Below are 19,036 nucleotides of genomic sequence, written 5' to 3'. Positions count from 1 at the left end.
CAAAGCAGGTGATACACAAAGCAATTTGTTCACTGCCCGGAGCCCAGCCCCACCAGCTCCCCCCTTATATCCAGAGCATGGCGTCATGATACCGAATATTCCTTTGGGTCAGCTACCCTGACTGTGCCTGCTCCCAGCTTCTAGTGAAAATTAACTCTATCCTAGCCAAAAACCAGAAAAATAACTTGGGGGAAGCTGGTTGGGGGTGCGAGCACGGCTCAGGAACTAGCTGGGCATTGATCAGTGGGACTAAGCAATTATGCTGTACATCAATTGTTTTGCATACTTTTAAAATTATTATTATTATCATCATCTCTTTCTGTCCTATGAAACTATCTTTATCTCAATCCACCAGTTCTACCTTTTTTTTTTTCCCCCCCAATTCACTCCCCCATCCCGCTGAGGGGTGGGGCCAGCGAGTGAATGGTTGTGTGGTTGTTTTAGCTGCCTGCTGGGTTAAACCACAATAGTCCTTTTGGTGCCCAATGTGGAACACAATAGGTTGAAATAACAACAAATCTGACCAGACTGTGCTAGAACAAATTTGTTATATTCATTACATTAAGTAAACAGTTGCTGGTCACAATGTTGATTTATTTGCTCTCAAAGTTGTTGTGCTTGTTCTCAGAGTTATGTCATGTAACACCTTACTTGCAATATATGTTCCCTGTTGTGCTGTTTATTATTTCTGCAAACTGGGTCAAAGTTATCATTGTCGTGTACTTCATAATACTGACTTATGATATGATAAACTTGTTGGTCGTGAGACTAATCTGGTATTTGTGCTCCATGTTGCTCTTATCTCTGTACTTAGGGAGCCATCTATCGGAAATTATTAGTAATAATACTTCTTACTTTGTCTCCTTGGAGAGCCAATCTATGAAGGAGCTATCTTCCGTCACCTTCTCCTCCTTCTCCAGGGTAATTACAATAGCTCTTCAGAATGTTGAATATCCTTGGGATGTTCAAACTAGCATGTTCCTATTGCTATGTCTCCTGAATGTGGTTCAGGTCTATTTAGGGTTAAATATTTAAGAATATCATCACCTGCAGATTAACCCCCACAACAGGTACTGTGGCTACTCCAACCCCCCCAACATGCATTGCAGTTACTCAAACCCCGGCAACAGGCACTGCAGCTGAACCAGAGAACCAAGCTGTGCCAGTATTAATCACCCCTCTAGAGAAGAAGAAATACACAAAAATATTGCTTAGTAAGGGATGAAGATGAACCAGGATCATCAAGAGAACAGGAAGAAGAATCCACAAACGAGATGATAACCAACCAATCCCTGTCTCTGAGTTAGCTGTGAGATATGTGAAAAATTTCAGGTGTGTCCAGGCAAGCACATCATTACCTGGCTGCTCTGATGCTGGGATATGGGGCCAGTAGCCTGGAATTAGAGGGTAGTGAGGCCAAGAAGCTGGGATCCCTGTCTAGGGAAGGGAGTATTGACACAGCAATTGGAAAAGGGACACAAGCCCTCAGCCTCTGGAGGCGACTCCTGTCAGGCATGAAGGAAAGGTATCCCTTCAGTGAAGATGATGTGTGTCACTCAGGCAACGGGACCACTATGGAGAGAGGTATCCAGTACCTGAGGGAATTAGCTGTGCTGGAGATGATTTATGATGACCTGAACAATGAGCAGTCATCCAAGGAGCCAAATGAAGTCTAGTGCACATAACCCATGTGGCAGAAGTTTGTACAGAGCACACCATCGTTGTGTGCTAACTCATTGGCAACAGTGACCTGGAAAGAAGGTGAGGGACAAATGATGGATGAGTTGGCTGGCCAACTCTGGCAATATGAAGAAAATCTCTCTTCCTTCCTGGAGGCCTGCATCTTGGCTGTGGAAAAACTGTCCCAGGAGTTCCAGCAACTCAAAGAGAATATGTCCTATTTTCCTGTATGGACTGGTATATCAGCTATTAGGAGTAAGCGTTCCTTTCCTCAAGAGAGAGGATATAGAGAGTACACACGACGAGGCACTCTCTGGTTTTACCTGTGAGACCACAGAGGGGACACGAGGAAGTGAGATGGAAGAAATCTACCTTGACCCTAGAGGCACGAATATCTTAGTTGCAAGAAGAAACAAACACAAAAGGGGGTTCTTCCAGGAAAATTGCTGCTCCAGTTTCCAGTGAGCAGTTCCCAGGACAGAGTAGGAGTTCTGATTTTAGTAAAGGCATTTCTGATGATTTATTTTCACAAGAATTGAGTAATGAATATGATGAGCAGGATTAGAGGGCCCTGCCTCCAGCCAGGTGGAGGAATGGGACAACTGGGTTGATTGGACCACGTGGATCCGATGGCCTGGCACGTGAGACCCACAGGAGCATAAGGCTCTAGTGGATACTGGTGCACAGTGTACCCTAATGCCATCAAGGCATGAAGGGGCAGAACCCATCTGTATTTCTGGAGTGAGAGGGGATCCCCACAGGTCACTGTACTGGAGGCCGAAGTGAGTCTAACTGGGAATGAGTGGCAAAAGCACCCCATTGTGACTGGCCCAGAGGCTTTGTGCATCCTGGGCATAGACTGCCTCAGGAGAGGGTGTTTCAAGGACCCAAAAGGATACCGGTGGGCTTTTGGCATAGCTGCCTTGGAACTGCACTGTAACAGGGTGAAGCTCCGTAGCACCTGCAATACATTGACAACATCATCTTACGGGGCAACACAGCAGAAGAAGTCTCTGAGAAAGGGAAGAAAATAGTGCTAATCCTTCTGAAAGCCAGTTTCACCGTAAAATGAAGTAAGGTCAAGGGACCTGCACAGGAGATCCAGTTTTTAGGAATAAAATGGCAAGATGGGTGCCGTCAGATCCCAATGGATGTGATCAACAAAATAGCAGCTATGTCTCCATTAACTAACAAAAAGCCCAAGCTTCCTTGGGTGTTGTGGGTTTTTGGAAGATGCATGTTCCAAATTACAGCTTCATTGTAAACCCCTTCAACTTACCACGTGGCAGCTTTAAAGTGAAAGGAGGAATGTTTTGTCCAATGCTCAGGTCAGCTGTGGAGCTGCTTGCCAAAAGATGTTGGTACTAAATTGTTGCATGCCTTCAAAGTCATTCAGAAAAACGAATGAAAAAAACCCAGACCTTAAGAAGATACTATTTCCAGTTCAGGAAACTTTGAGGATACTAGGAAAGTGGGTTTATAATGCTCCTAATGCTCTTACGCTCTTCCCTGGGTGTCTATGCCAAGCTGGTTTCAGAGACAAGATGCTGGCCTGGACCTTTGGTTTGATCTCATACAGCTGTCCTGGAGAGCAAACCTTGAACTATATGATTCATATTTGAAAACTTAACTCATTTAGAAGAAAAAAAAATGCAGATTGTTGCCAAGAGAAACCTATTGAATTTTTTCTCTTGTGCATGCTCTGCCAGATGCAAACAGGTTCATGTTCAGCAGAGCCTGAACAGTTTCATCTGGACATCTCCCTGTATTGCACAATCTCCTGAGTTCCAGACTTTTATTATTTCTCTTCAAACAATCAGGAAAGCAGAACCTCTTTTGGTGCAGACTTTCTTACTACAACCAAAAGGCAGGGAAAGCATGACTAGCTTTGCTATGGGCAGCCTGAGCTCCACAATGTGAAACAAGCACCAATGACAGCAACTTCCCACCCCAGGCAGGAAAATTATTCTTCACCAGTGTTAATAAAAATAAGGTAAAGAAAGATAATTTAATTTAAAAGATGAATCGTGGACTGAGCAGATGAAGCCCTCTATAGGCAGATAGGAGCAGCCTCATGCTCACAAGCCCTGGTCCCGCTGGGGGACTTCAACCACCCTGACATGTGCTGGAGGGACAACGCAGCTGAGCACAAGCAACCAGGAAGTTCCTGGAATGTGTCAATGACAACTTTCTCCTCCAAGTGATAGAGGAGTGCACGAGGAGAGGTGCCAGGCTGGACCTTATTCTCACCAATAAGGAGGGCCTGTAGGGGATGTCAAGCTCAAGGGCAGCCTTGGCTGCAGTGACCACGAAATGGTGGAATTCAGGATCCTCAGGGCAGCGAGGAGGGCGCGCAGCAAGCTCAATACCCTGGATTTCAGAAGAGCAGACTTTGGCCTCTTCAGGGATCTGCTTGGTAGAATATCATGGGACAAAGCACTGGAAGGAAGAGGGGCCCAAGACAGCTGGCTAATATTCAAGGGTCACCTCCTCCAAGCTCAGGAGCGATGCATCCCAACAAAGAAGTCAAGCAAAAACACCAAGAGGCCCCCATGGATGAACAAGGAACTCCTGGGCAAAGTCAAACAAAAAAGGAAGCCTACAGAGGGTAGAAGCAAGGGCAGGTAGCCTGGGAGGAATACAGAGAAACTGTCTGAGCAGCCAGGGATCAGGTTAGGAAAGCCAAAGCCCTGATAGAAATTAGTCTGGCCAGGGATGTCAAGGACAACAAGAAGAGCTTCTATAGGTATGTTAGTGAGAAAAGGAGGACGAGGGAAAATGTGTGTCCCCTCTGGAATGAAACGGGTGACCTGGTTACCCAGGATATGGAGAAGGCTGAGGTACTCAATGACTTCTTTGCCTCAGTCTTCACTGGCAAATGCTTGAGCCACACTGCCCAGTTCAACAGAAGGCAGGGACTGGGAGAATGTAGAACTGCCCACCGTAGGAGAAGATCAGGTTTGAGAATATCTAAGGAACCTGAAGGTGCACAAGTCCACGGGATCTGATGAGATGCATCTGCGTGTCTTGAGGGAACTGGCAGATGAAGTGGCCAGGCCACTCACCATCATATTTGAGAAGTCAGAAGTCCTGGCAGTCCGGTGAAGTTCCTGCCGACTGGAAGAGGGGGAACATAACCCCCATTTTTAAAAAGGGTAAAAAGGAATACCCAGGGAACTACAGACCAGTCAGTCTCACCTCTGTGCCTGGCAAGATTATGGAACAGACCCTCCTGGACACTATGCTTAGGCGCGTGGAAGATAAGGAGCTGACTGGTGACAGCCAACACGGCTTCACTAAGGGCAAATCGTGCCTGACACACTCGGTGGTCTTTTATGATGGGGTTACAGCGTTGGTGGATAAGGGAAGGGCAGCTAACGTCATCTACCTGGACTTGTGCAAGGCATTTGACACTGTCCCACACGACATCCTTGTCTCTAAAATGGAAGGACATGGATTCGATGGATGGACCACTCAGTGGATAAGGAATTGGCTGGATGGTTGCACTCAAAGAGTTGTGGTCAACGGCTCAATGTCCAAGTGGAGAACAGTGATGAGCGGCGTCCCTCAGGGGTCAGTACTGGGACAGGCACTGTTCAACATCTTTTTAACAGCGACATGGACAATGGGATTGAGTGCACCCTCAGCAAGTTTGCTGACGACACCAAGCTGTGTGGTGGGGTCGACACGCTGGAGGGAAGGGATGCCATCCAGAGGGACCTTGACAGGCTTGAGAGGTGGGCCCGTGCGAACCACAGGAAGTTCAACAAGGCCAAGTGCAAGGTTCTGCATGTGGGTCAGCACAATCTCAAGCACAGCTATAGGCTGGGCGAGGAATGGATTGAAAGCAGCCCTGAGGAGAAGGACTTGGGGGTATCGATTGATGAGAAGCTCAACATGAGCCAGCAGTGGGCTTGCAGCCCAGAAAGCCAACCGTGTCCTGGACTGCATCAAAAGAGGCGTGACCAGCAGGTCGAGGGAGGTGATCCTGCCCCTCTACTCTGCTCTTTTGAGACCCCACCTGGAGTACTGCGTCCAGCTCTGGGGGCCCCTGTACAAGAGAGACATGGAGCTGTTGGAGAAAGTCCAGAGGAGGGCCACAAAGCTGACTGGAGGGATGGAGCACCTCTCCTGTGAGGACAGGCTCAGAGAGTTGGGATTGTTCAGCCTGGAGAAAAGACGGCCCCAGGGAGATCTAATTGCGGTCTTCCAGTACCTGAAGGGGCCTACAGGAAAGATGGTGAGGGACTGTTTATCAGGGAGTGTAGTGACAGGACAAGGGGTAATGGGTTTAAGCTGAACGAGGGTCAATTTAGATTAGATGTTAGAAAGAAATTCTTTACTGTGAGGGTGGTGAGGCACTGGCACAGGTTGCCCAGAGAGGTTGTGGATGCCCCATCCCTGGAAGTGTTCAGGGCCAGGTTGGATGAGGCTTTGGGCAACGTGGTCTAGTGGAGGATGTCCCTGCCCGCAGCAGGGGGGTTGGAACTAGATGATCTTTAAGGTGCCTTCCAACCCAAACCATTCTATGACTCTATGATTCTATGAGTTTGCAAGAAAGCAGAGAGCTAATGTTCACTGCCACCACCTAAAGTGGATGTAGAGAAGAAAAAAAAAAGGCAAAAAAAAGGCATGCAGGGCTCTAACCTTCCTGCCACTGCCCTTGCAGAGTGGAACACAGTTGCTGAGCCAAGCCTTGGCCAAGAACCACTGACACCAGGGCCAATAGGCATGGGAGGCTCTCCAGCAAGGGACAGGACATGCATGCAATCCCTGGGGGTCATTTTGTAACTCACTGAAATGCTATGACCTCCCACGTGGTTCCTCAAGCCTCTGGTGATGATAAATGCAGTGATCCTCTTTGAAAATGAGGGTTCAGCACAGAGGAGGCTCTGATGCTGCTAAGAGCATCCAGCTGGTGGGGATGGTCACTCCTGCTCCAGCCCTGAGGAGTGTCTGGCTGGCTAGGTCTCCAGCTAGGAGCTGGGTGAAATTGCATTGCATTGGTATGGCAGATCTACTCGCCTCAGTGCTTGGAGAAGGTAGATCCCCTCTTGCAGCCACAAACAAAAAGCCCGCAAGGCAGCTTGTAGCCACACATATATGTTAATAAAATATTACCAGCATAAAGACAGGTAGAATTTCCCCAGGTGTTATATGACCAGAATGATTAAACTCAAGTGAATGACCACCAGGAACTTTAGTCCTTAGTTCTACTTTGCTGAATATTGTTCTAGTGCTCTGAAAGCAAAGAAGGAAACAAATAAGCAAACAACAAACAGGAATCAAAAAGACCAAACATTTGTCATATGTACAGGGCAGATTGGGAAGGCAGACAGTAGTGTGGGAAGGAGTAATATAGCGGTGTATTTGATGCAGCTGGTGATCAGAGAAAGGGAAATGCTTAGGGGAAAATCTATAACTATGTAGAATACTGTGAATTAATATTGGTTATTTGACAAAGACTAAAATAATTAGAGGAATCTGCCATATTCCACCTGTTCAGATAGAGCTACTGGGCTGTGAAATGACAGATCAAATTAAGGTACCAGGCAGAAAGGCTGTAATTAGAAACTTTGATTGCCAAGGCATCAGCCAGACTCTGGAGTTGGTGACCTGGGAGAAGCTAGCAGGAGGATGAGTCACTGGGTGAGTCCTGGGTCCACCTGGAGGGTCTGAGGCTGGGCAGTCCTGAGTGCACTGCTTCTTCTGGGATCTTGGAAATGATCATTTGGGATTGATATTTTCATGAAAATCAGTTTGGGAGGATTGTTTTGAAGTTTTTCATCTAGGAAACTAGATAGCAATTAGATATAAATTCATTTGAGGGTTTTTTCAACAAACCTGTTAAAAGCATGCCAATGAGCATATCTGCATGGGTCAAAACATTTCTGGCGAGCTTTGGTCATCCTGCTCCCATTGAATGGGGACACAAGAGCCTGGATGTTACAGTGTGGAGCTCCTGGGGCAGGCAGCATCCAGCCTTGTTCTCATCACCTGGCTGCCAGGCTGGACAAAGCTTGTGGCTGCGCAGTGCCCGTGGCCAGCTCCAGGCTTTGGCTGGTTGAGAGCTGACCATGCTGCTGGGGGAGACCTGAAATCCTGCAGATGGATCATAAATACCTGCCCTGAGTTGCCAGACAGTCAGTTTGGTGCCATCAAATGAGACCTGTCTGCCGTGCTGGAACAATGATCCAGGCATTAAGAAGCCAGGCAACTGTACATGCAATTTTGGAGATGCAGACTTTGATTAAATCCAGGATTTACAAAATAAAATCAAAAGGAATGGGGGTCTAGGGGAAAAGGTACAAGCAAGGAGAAATTATACTGAACTATGAACCAGCACAATTGGACTTTCCAGCTCCTCTCTTGGAGTTTCAGCAGGACTAACTTCATTAAAAGAACTAAAAGACACAGGCCTCGATAGAGAAGCATCTCCATTTGCTCTGAGAGCCATGCTCCTCCAAAGCTCTGCAAATGCTAACAGGTAAGTACTGTGATCTGCACTTTCATCAGCCAGTGTACTTTCTGAGGACCTTGGCTGGCTAGTGGCATTGGCTCACAGAGGTGAGACACATAGATGCTTCTTCTGCACCCCAAACTCACACAGAACTGGCTAGTGCTATACTTCATCTACTAGATGTAATTTTCCAACTTCAAAGCTTATACTTTAACGAAATATGAATGCATATTCAATTTATCCTTCATTTCACCTTCTTGAGGGCCACTGATGGTGTTTCAAATATGCCTCCACTCTGTGTATGTGTGCATGAGCTGGATTTTTGCCAATATGGATGAAAGGCAAACCAGCCTTGTTCTCTCTGGCTTTCTGTAACAGGCTAGACTGCAGGCGTCCAGATCCCCAAATCGCTGCCTGGTGCGCTAGTGTGCAAATCACTGCAGGAACGGGGGTTGCTCTGCTCTTGCTGAAACTCAGCGCTGTCTCTCAGTACTCCTGTACTCCTGGCACTGGGGATTATTTTTTTCTTTGGCTGGTTTTAGTTTTATAAAGGATGTATAAGCCATTTTCTTCTTTTGGGCCAAGACACTATCTTCAATACAGAGAATCAAGATATTTCTACATTTAAACTCCACTGCAGCAACATGGTTGTATTGACTCCAGTTATTCACGACAGCATTGCTTAATGGCTGCAGTGCAAGTGGAGGTCCTGGCACAGACTTTGGAGTTGGTCGCAACAATATAGTCACCTTTTCATTCTGGAAGTGATGAATGGTTTAGGCATGGTAGGCAGGAAAATAACACCTGTCATTGGAAGACAGATGAGGGCAGTATTTCCCCATAATGTCAGGACATCCGTGTGCCTCTTGGAATAGGTTTTCATCTTATGTTGGCTGTTAGTGTCTAAGCTCCTTCAAAAGGAGCCTTGCCAAATGTTCTGGTTCTTTGTATGAAATTTGGGGGCTGCATTGCTTCTGAAGTATGCAGAAAGTATAGAAAAAAAAATACAGGTAATCTTTGCAACTCTGAGAACTCATTCATGTTAAAGAGATTTTTCTCCCCTTTTCTAATGGTTTCTTTAGCATTGCTTGGGAATTTTTTGATTGTTTTGTTTTGTTTTTAATAATTGTATCCAGAGAATGGTGTAAGTGCTGTTTTCCTGTTTTTTTTTAAAGGGAGGAATGGCCACAGTAGCCAATGGGAAACTGTGTTGATGAAACAAAAGTGCCACAGAAGTGGGCAAAGGTCCTGTTACTGTGCTTTTCCATGCTGATGCTGTTGCCTCTTTCTCTGTTGATAACTTCCTTGTGTGATGACCAGGCCAAGGATGATATTTAACTGCCAGGACAGTCTGCGAAGTCTCCAGCTGATCCTGTTGGTCCTGGAAGGCTATCCCTAAAGAGCCAACTCTGGCCCTTGCACTTATCATCAATATGCAGACCACGTGGCAGATCCCCTATTATTCTTATGATGTTTAGAGTTCATTTTACTTCTCTGGGCCAGATAGGAACCACGGTATTCCCACAGCCAGGATTACTCTATACGACCAAGCCAGCAGTGGGTAAAACTCCTCTCTCATCTTGCTGCAGTGCTGCAATGGATGAGTTCATATTTTAACTTTTGGACTTTTAGCTCAAAGTTGGATTCTCTGGTCCTGCTTAGCATGCGGCAGCACCGAGCCGGCACTCCTCCCGCTCGTCCAGAGTGCTAAGATTCATTAGCCTGCATTTATCAGCTCTTGCCAGGGAAATGGTGAATAATGAGGCCCGGTTCAGGTAATGAAATGATCTCCCTCTCACATCAGATTACATTGCTGCGTATTATTTCCTCAGTGTGTAATTTTGCTTCCCTGGAAACTTGTTTTGCAAACACTAATGACTGTGCAGTTATTGTCCAAAGTTAAACCTCCCAGCAGTGCTGCAGGAGCCTGGTGAGCCCTGTGGCCTGGCTGTTTGTGTTACCATGTGTGCTTCATTAGCTAATGTGAGGATGGAGACAGCTCCTGCCCCTTTGCTGGAAGGTACACGGAACGGCACCAGGAAAGGTGTAGCCCTTGGCATCCATCATGAGCAGCTTATACCCTTTGTTCAGGTATTAGTGCTGTGATTTACCCTACCTAACTGCCCTTCTTCTCTGGCATTGAGTTTCTGAGAGAGATATCTACCACAATCCCTTTCCATCTGTAATTTATTAGCCAAGAAAAAGACATATTCCTCTCATTTCTTCCCTTATTCCTTTTCCTCTTGAGTAACTTTCTTGAGCAACCAGAGCAGCGCAGGCTATTCCAGACGTCTTATATGAGAATACTAAAATTGTTTTCTCTCTACTTCAATGACTTTGCTTCTACATCTTGGAATTTCATCTACTTTTTCCATGGCAGCATCTGCTTGGCAGCCTGGAGTCACCCTAAGTTAAACAAATGCAGCCAGAAATCTTCATCCTTAGCCCCAAAGAAATGACCCTGCACTGTGGGCTTTTTGTCTCATTTATATAACACAAGCCCTTGAGGTCATCCAGTTTTCCTAGGTGGCCTTCTCACCAACCTTTGTGTGAACTTGGTGACACCATCCCCACTGAAGCCACCTTCTTCTCCAATTTCTCTCTTTTTTAAGAATCTCCAGTTCTCCAAGCATAGTATGTGTACCTGTGAGAGATGTTTTACTGGTCTAAGCAAATGAGAGTTGCCCACCTAATGCGAGTAGCACACTGGAAACATGTCATATATCTATGATAAGCTCTACTCTTGAACAAATTCCTCTTTCAGTAAGACAGCTCATTGCAATGGCTTTGTGTATGTGTTTCCATGACTTACATAGTTCAGAAAATGCAGGACCACTTTGTGTTACTGTCGAAGAAGTAAAGTCCTATTTATGTAGGGTTTAATTTATTTTTCTGCAGCTCCTGCCCCCGCCCCCCCCCCCCCCCCCCGTAATCATTATATATCTTCTCAAGATGAGTCTCTCATTTCCCTCTTCCTCACTATTTCTTCACCATACTATGTAGGAGCTCCAGTAACTGCCTGGGACTCCCTTGTGCAAAGAATTGTACAAACAAGGAGCAGAGGAGTCACCAGCCCAAGTCTAAGCCCTACAGCAGTATGCATGAGCCAGCCCCTAAGAATGCAGGCAGATGTTGCCCGTGGTTTGAACAAGGCAGTAAGACCACACTGTTTCACCAAAGGCCCTGGAACACTGCAAAGCCCTGTGTGACAGGGAATTTTCACTGTCCTGCCCTCCCCATGCTGCACTCGGGGGGCTGTGCATCTTTCAGGAGATACATTTCCCTGATGGTCCCTTTGGTCACACAAAAGGTGCTGGGAGTAAATCTCATCCTACAGGTAGGCTGTGTCTCACCCAGGAGTGTTTGAAAGAGTTTTATGGTCTCTTTAGAGGGATTGTCAAGACACAGTTGATAAATTTGAGGAGGCACGTGGCCCTGTTATGGACTACTGTGGTGTGCATTGCTGCAACAAACTGTCTCCAGGGTAGTGCCTCCCCCTGTGTTACCAGGGATACATTTGCTCCTGTATTGATTGCATACATATTCAGCCAGTCACTAAATGGGGAAATTTGACCCCACAGTGCATGGGCTCAAAACGATGTCAGCAGGTTTATTGGCCTGATCGATGGTACATGACTTCTCTGCAGTAGCTGAAAAAAATTTAAGTCATCCTTATATTAAAACAAGTGTAGGGAAAAGACATTTCCACAAAGAATTGTTCAATCTTTTAAAATTAGGTTTCTTTTTTCCCTAAACTATTGACTAATGGACTGAAAAATTTCTAAATGCGTCTGGTTTTGAAGACAATGCCATTTTTCTCAGGAAAGAAAATCATTAAGTGACAAGTCAACGAGTCTGTCCTTGTCAATGTGTTTCTCAGACTCAGCTGGGGAAACAGGTGTGGAAAAGGTTTAAATTAAATGGTTCTCCAAACTCTGAGTCAAAATGTAAATTGTTAGGATTCTCATGATTTTGATTTCTTTTCAGGGTTTTGCACATTTTTGCTCTACAGTCCAATTGTGCATCATTTCAAAAATCAGAGGCCTGGTGCAAAGCTCATCAATGCATTAATTTCCTTGGTTATAAAAATTGCAATTTCATCACAACACCCTGAATACCTTGGAGGATTTACCGTGGGTCCTGGGGTCTTTGCTGCTTGCATCTGGCTATTCCTCCATGATGAAGCTGGATGTAGGCAGCCACCCCATGTTTCAGCCCATCGGTAGGTGGCTGTGGCATGTGCCAAGTCACCCTGTGCCGGAGGTGACATGCCATTTCATTGCCTCTGTACGATCATTCTAAACCATGGGAAAGGTCATACTGGGGCTTTGCCAGAGCAATGGCTAACTTTTGTTTTGCTGCTGTGAGCTTTGTCCTTCTGACGACAGCTGTTATAAACCCTGCACTTCATACTAAGGGCACTTCAGACCCATCCCAAGCCCTTTTTTATTATTTGTTTGCAGAGGTTAGCAACTCTAGGTCCAGCTCACATGCTCCACTGAATTTGGCTTCTATTAAGACAATTCATAACTGCATTCCAGTGCCTAAGAAATATTCTCTTACATCTTAGCTAAAATCCTGGATCCAATGGAAGGGAACGAAGCAAGTGTGGCTTATGGGTCCTCTTGGCTACAGCAGTGTCCCTTGTTCATAGGCATTTCCATTACAATCAGGAGAGCTAGGAGTGGGTTCTTGTGCTGTTCCAGAGGTGAACACACCTTAAGCTGCAAAACATCCAGGCTGTTAATTAGGGTTTAACTCCCTTAAGAATAAATGTGCTTAATGGCAGAGAAGATGAATCTTCCTAGATAAGGATCATTTGGAGATCCTTATCCTTGCAATGTTGGGCACTTCTGCTCAGGTCCAACACACTCAGGGCCAAATTCTGCTCGTTCTTGTGCTAGTGGCAGGCATGCAGAACAGCTCAGATCTTTTTCACCTGGGGCAAATGACTGCTCCTGTTGTAGAAAATACCAAGTATATCAATTATCTTTCCCTATTAAGAGACTGATGCCAAAAGGCTCGTATGATATAAATTAGGCAAGATTTACCAGACTCAGTGGAGTTTGTGGATTTTGTTATTATTATTTTTTTAGTAGTGTGGCTTAGTGTCTTATTTATGGTTGCTAGGCAAGATTTTTCAAATGGTAGTGATATAATCAAATTTGGAGGAATAGGGACAATAATGGTAGAAAAAGCAGGACCTTTCAGTAACTGGATAGAGGAATCCCGATTTCATTTTTTTGTAAAGCAAAGCTGAAGTTTAACACAGAAAGAAGGGAGGGACTCCTTCCTTGTCACTGTTCTCTTTTAGCAGATGCCTTGTTTTACAGATAACACTCAAGATTATCGAAAAATTGAATCTGAGCATCCTGAAGTGATTAAAGCCTCATGCTGGTGCTTGTTTTCAGAGCTCTTTACAAACTCTCTGAGTCTGGTTCTGCTGCAAGATGCTGTGACTGTTCCCTTGATTTGACTTGGCCACCGCGAGAAATAGTTCAGGAGCTTTTAGTTTCTTGGGATTTGCATTTGAGTTTCCTTAGGGTAGACAATTTCCTAATATGAGGAGGATGTGATTCACCTCCTGGAGGGAACTGAAGCCCTGGGAGCGCTGCTCCCTGGGGACCCTGGAGAGAAGGGACAGGCTCTTGGGCTGGGAGTCTGCAGGTGAGTGAGACATTTCAAAGCAATTCATTGCTCTTGCTGTGTTAAATTGCGCTCCTGGAGAATACACAGTCTCGGGGAGGGATATTTCCTGACTCACTCAGAATTTTATAAGCCTATCCCGGATTGCTTGTTTATCTCGTCTGGGAAAAGGGACAGAGCTCTGCTGCATATTTAATTAGATGGAGGAAGGCAAAGAACTTTAAGATAAGATTATCTTGTGCTCCTCATCACAGCCCTCATGTAAAAAGTTTGCATGGCATGCAAAACAGAGCCTGATGGTAAGCCATTTGATTTTGAGGACACTGCACATGAAAACAGCTTTACAGAGTAATACTTTTTTCAGTTGAATACTCCTGTGAATTCTTTCTGTATATGAATAAAAAAAGTTGGTTTGTAATTTTATGAAAATTAACCAGGAGATGTAAAGAGATGTGTGGAAACCTGGAACTTCTGGAGGAATAAACGCTTTCATTCTGTGGTTGTTGAAAGCAGAAAAAGGACAGGTGAAAAGAACCCGAGTCCAAGTTTTTCACTGCTGCAATAGACCGACAATAATCAGAATTAAGGTACTGGGAATGACAGTATAAAATCAGTCAGAAATCACAAAGAACAATGGATTTTTATATTGTGGCCTTTCACTTCCAGTTCTGCAAAAGTTTTTGTGTACATTTAGGAAGGGCAGAATGACTGGCTGTTAGTCCTTGCTGCAGAGTCAGCTGCAAGAGCAGAGTCTGAGCTGGCAGAAGGGGGTGTGACAGTGATGCAGAACTGGGATGGAGTCCTCTGAGGTTTTGTGTTTAGTTTCGTATCTTTAGTGTTAGCACCAGTGTGCAGCAAGTGTTACAACTACATATTACTCTCACACAGAAAACAGAAATGTCAGGAGCACCACAGCTGTGAACCATCCTCTGCTTTCTCTGAGCTAGCCGACTTCTTTGTAACTCAAAAACCTTCAGATCTGTGCTCTCCCCTTGCAGTGAGGGTCAGAGCAAGCCTGGGGGATGTCTGTACAGCTAGTTGGTGTGTGAGTTGTTATCTGTACCTGTCCAGGGCTTGCTGAGGAGCTGGAGTCCTGCTCTCCTCCTGGCAGAAGGATGTGAGAGGAGAAGATGGTGGTGCTTTTAAGCCTAGTTTGCTAATTCTGCATCACTGAACATGTCGTTACTGCTATGCAATAAACTCTGTGAGCTTAATGGCCATGAAATAATGGTTTCACTCTGCTAATGAGTCACTGATAGGTATCGAGTGATGGCTTGGTGAGGGGCATGAATGGATGAAGAGCCTTATGGGGATGTTTTGTAACCTGGGCAGGGGGGGATGTGCATGTACTGGGCTGGGCACAGAACATCTCTGAGGAGGACTAAGGCCATCGGGCTACACAGAAGGCTGTCTTGGTCTCAGAGCATTCTGCATCTCTCTGCCGTTCAGGAAAGGATTCAGGATGCTCTGGACCAGAGAGAGATCCACAGTGCACAAGGGAACACTTGATTTCCTAACGCAGTGGTGTATATAGCTTTTTATTAGCTTTCATGCACTGCAGTAAAACTCACCCCAGCATTAAGCATTCATGGTGCCAGAGAAACAAGTAAAAATCAGGAACAAGGAACTACTTTTGTGGTTTCATGAGGACCTCTGTGTCTTTGCACTTCTAAATGCTGACATAATAAATCCTGAAGTGCTTTTTTGCTCACAGCAGATGTGATTAATACAGCTGTTAGCTGGTGTGTCTTCTAGGGGAAAACAATTGGCAACCCCTGGGTGGATAAGCACCAGAGGCCTGAAAAACCCACATTTTTGTCTGCATTTTGAGAAATTAAGAGATATAATAAAAATGTTATTTTTTTTTTCTCATCAAAGCCATAATCAGACATGATGTAAAGACAGTCACTTTTGCAATAAGCATTTTGGAGAGTGGCTGTTAAAGTGAAAATGCTCTGTACAGCCAGAGCTCCACTGGGGTTGGGCAGCTCCAAGCATGATGTGAGCATCGTAGCAGCATGTCCCATCCGCTGCCCCCCAGCCCTTCCTGCCTGCCCAGTTTGGAGAGCAAGGGATGTCCAGGTATACAATGCCTCTTTTCCACTCAGCAGCTCTTCTGCAAGGTGAGAAGGGAGCCTGCAGGGATGCTCAGGGGAGCTAAGCCCTGCAAACTTCATGCTCTAAATGCACCTTTCCTCCTCCTCACACCTATCTCCCCCCCAGGGAAATCTTCAGCAGGACACAAATATCCTCGGTAACTTTACTAAGTTTTCCTTCTGCTTCTTCCATCATAATCACATCCACTGATTTCTACTTGTTTGCAGGTCTCATTTGCAGCTGGAAGCTCAAACCACCATTTATTTTCTGTATGGGTTCCTAATCTGGAAATGAATCTAATTTGCTTTACCAAATTACAAGCAAATTAAGATAAACACATTGTGTTATGTCCGGATGCATCATGGAACTTTCATGAAAGAGGAAAAACCACCTTTGTCATTGCTGCGAGTTTCTTCTTTCCTTAATATCAATAACTTTGTGTTGTCAAAAATTATAAAACGCCTCTATAAATTGTAGAGTTTTTCCTTCGGGCCAGGAGCTGGGTAGCTGGAGCTGCATCTGTCTCACATCTTTCATCCTTTCAGCCCTTAAAGAATGTCCTTGCCAACATCCCAAGCTTTATTCCCATGCAGTTCTTCCCCTTGCTTTTAGATGCACTTTGATTATCTGCAATATTGCATTTGATAGTATTACTAAATAGTTCTGAAATTTTCCTTTTGGCAACAGCTTCTTCCCTTTCAAATGGATTTTTTTGCCCTAGTTGTAAATCAGCTTTAGAGTCTTGTATGTCTAAAAGAGTAAAAACCTCACTGCTCCAAATGAGACAAGTATTTTGCATTTCCATTTGCTCACCCATCAGGGAGAATTTTGTGTAAAATGCAGGAGAAATGTCAAAGTGATAAAATAGCATTGGTTTTTGTTCATTGTCTGGATAGAACAGCTGATGTTATGGAAAACATCCAGCACTATCTGAACTTTTTGAAGATTGAATTCAAAGAGGTCAAATACTTTATAGGTACTGCTACATTTCAGTGACAATTTTACTGACTGACAAATACTACATCACCTGAGGTTTTTTGACATAATTTCTTAGTTTACTGACTTAAACCTGAAATATATCTGAAATATTTTTTTTGCCAGGAAAGTTCACAGTCTGGATGTGAGATGGACTCCCCATCTGCATTTTATAGCCACAAACATCAGCTGTAGTTTTCCTTCTACCAAACCACATCTACTCGGCTCCTCTTCAAAAAGTCTGTTTAACACAACTGGTTTGCAAGATTATTTTTTAGCTGAGAACAATTAAGAACTCTAACAGATTGCTAGCTGTGATAATTAGCAGTCACTAAGCCTATCTTTGGGAAAATAGAGCACACTGTCCTATTTTAGTCCTACCATAGTAAGGACTGAGAAAATAATGTAAATACCCGTTGCTCTCCTGAGCAGCTCCTTGGGATGGAGAGAATGGGGCAGAGTGATCTCTGCCCGCCTAGATCAGAAGGTGTGTCATGTCGGTAAACACAGGCGATAAATTTAACTAGTCATCGTGACGCAAGCAAAAACTGTTGGCAGCCTGGGTGGAAACGCATGCTACTCCCTTCTTACAGGAAGGGGTAGTTTTATGTTAATAACTCCTGGAAGCAGCCTTCTGGGCTCCTGCAGGTCCGCCTGCGTGCTCCCAGGCCGGCGGGGAGGCAGCGTCCTGGTGCCAGCCAGGGCGGGATGGCTGGGGAGGCTGCTGGGGCACAGCCTGGGGCTGTGGCGGCGGGTGGCTTGGCCAGTCTTGCACCCTGCCAGAGACATTGGCTACAAAGCGAAGGGCTCTCAGGACGCAGCTGTGCAGACGGCTAATCCAGGTAGGTAGAAAAGCTTTGGTCGCTGTTTCATGCTGCAGCATGGAGGGAGGAAAAGGCGAGAAAATGACCCTTGTTCTTGTGTGTGGCTGTGTACTGCAGTGCGGCATCTCCTGGGGTTACAAACGCTCCCAAGACATGGAGCAAATTGAGAACTCTGACTAGCACAGTGCACAGGATAAAAACAAGGGGTTTTTTGTGTTAAATAGTCCTCCTCCTCCGGCCGCAAATACAAACTGATACTTCCTGTCAGGGAACCTGTTAATTAAAAAAATAAATAAATGTTCCTCCCCCTACCCAGCTGCCAGGTTTCCAGAGGAGGACTGCTGCCAGGCTGCACCCTCTGCTCCCCCTGAGACTCCCTGCCAGGTTACATGCACAACTGTGCATCCCTGTGGCAGGCAGTGCCCTGGCTTACCCGGCAGGCAGCAGGCATGGGCTGCTCCCACATGGGCAAGCTCTCTGGCATGGAGATAGTTTCTGTACCACCACCTCCTTGGCCATGCCTTTGCAGACTCCTCACCCTAGCAAGGCTGAGCTGCCTGGGGCTGCCTTGTGCTCACGTGGATGGCTGTGGTTTCCAGCATGAGGTTTTGCCCTTGTTTTCCCTGGGATGGAACCTGTGCTTTTAGCAATCCATCTTACTGCTTGCTGCAGATCTGATTCAGACGCTTGTTGATATTTCAGATGTAGCTATCCTGGTCTCACTGGCACTCTCTAAGAGAAACAAGAGAAGCAGGAGATTAAATTTACCTGGGGGTCTGGGTGCCAAGATTTATACCTGGGATTTTTTTAGCCATTCACAAGTCCTGGCATGCATGAGCAGGCCTGGGACCAAGGCACTCAATGTAATTTCACCATCTCAACACAGGCAGGAAGAGATGCTCCCTCGTGCCCTGTTCTGCAGAGGCAGTGATTTCCTTTCAGCCAAGCACCAGCAATCCAGCAACAGCCAGGGATTGCAGGACATCAAGACTGGGGGCATCTTCATGTTTGTCCCTTCCTGCATGCCCTGATCACCCCCAGACGATTTCTAAACCCTAGTCCCACATCTGCAAGCACAGGACACCGTAACCTAGCATCTTGGGTGCACCTACCTGGGTGTGTGAGCAGTCCCAGCTACCTTGTGATGACCAACCATACAGGTGTGCAATGCAAAAGCCAAGATTTGAGCTAGCTGTTGCTCACTCTATTTTTGCAGGGTCTCCCTGCCACTGCCCTCATTGTGGCCTGTCATTGGGCTTGTTTCCATCAAGAGGAGCCAGAGTCCCTTTCTCATTGTGCTCACGGTGATAAGCATGCTAATGGCATCACTCTGGCAGTCTAGTGGGGTGTAATG

At 45.7% G+C, this 19,036-nt stretch overlaps 2 protein-coding genes across 4 annotated transcripts in view; both read left to right on the top strand.

Annotated features, from left to right (window-relative positions):
* The window catches only part of SLC6A14 (solute carrier family 6 member 14), a 100,370-nt gene extending 84,063 nt beyond the window's left edge, over positions 1–16,307 (top strand). The window contains exon 14 of the mRNA XM_075763229.1: positions 16,111–16,307. Within this exon, the coding sequence (XP_075619344.1) occupies positions 16,111–16,212 (102 nt within the window). The 3' untranslated portion in view covers positions 16,213–16,307. The remainder of the gene's footprint in view (positions 1–16,110) is intronic.
* A 992-nt stretch (positions 16,308–17,299) lies between these two features.
* Positions 17,300–19,036, top strand: part of LOC104635355 (protein FAM162B) — a 65,855-nt gene continuing 64,118 nt past the window's right edge. The window contains exon 1 of one of the 3 annotated variants that reach the window (XM_075763253.1): positions 17,300–17,700. In XM_075763253.1, the coding sequence (XP_075619368.1) occupies positions 17,466–17,700 (235 nt within the window). In that variant the 5' untranslated portion in view covers positions 17,300–17,465. The remainder of the gene's footprint in view (positions 17,701–19,036) is intronic. The other 2 variants (XM_075763254.1, XM_010302118.2) reach the window with 2 other exon arrangements.

Source organism: Balearica regulorum, chromosome 11 (genome assembly GCF_011004875.1).
Source record: "Balearica regulorum gibbericeps isolate bBalReg1 chromosome 11, bBalReg1.pri, whole genome shotgun sequence".
Classification (NCBI taxonomy): Eukaryota; Metazoa; Chordata; class Aves; order Gruiformes; family Gruidae; genus Balearica; species Balearica regulorum.
Note: the sequence above shows the minus strand (reverse complement) of the source record. Positions and strands in the feature narration are given on the sequence as shown.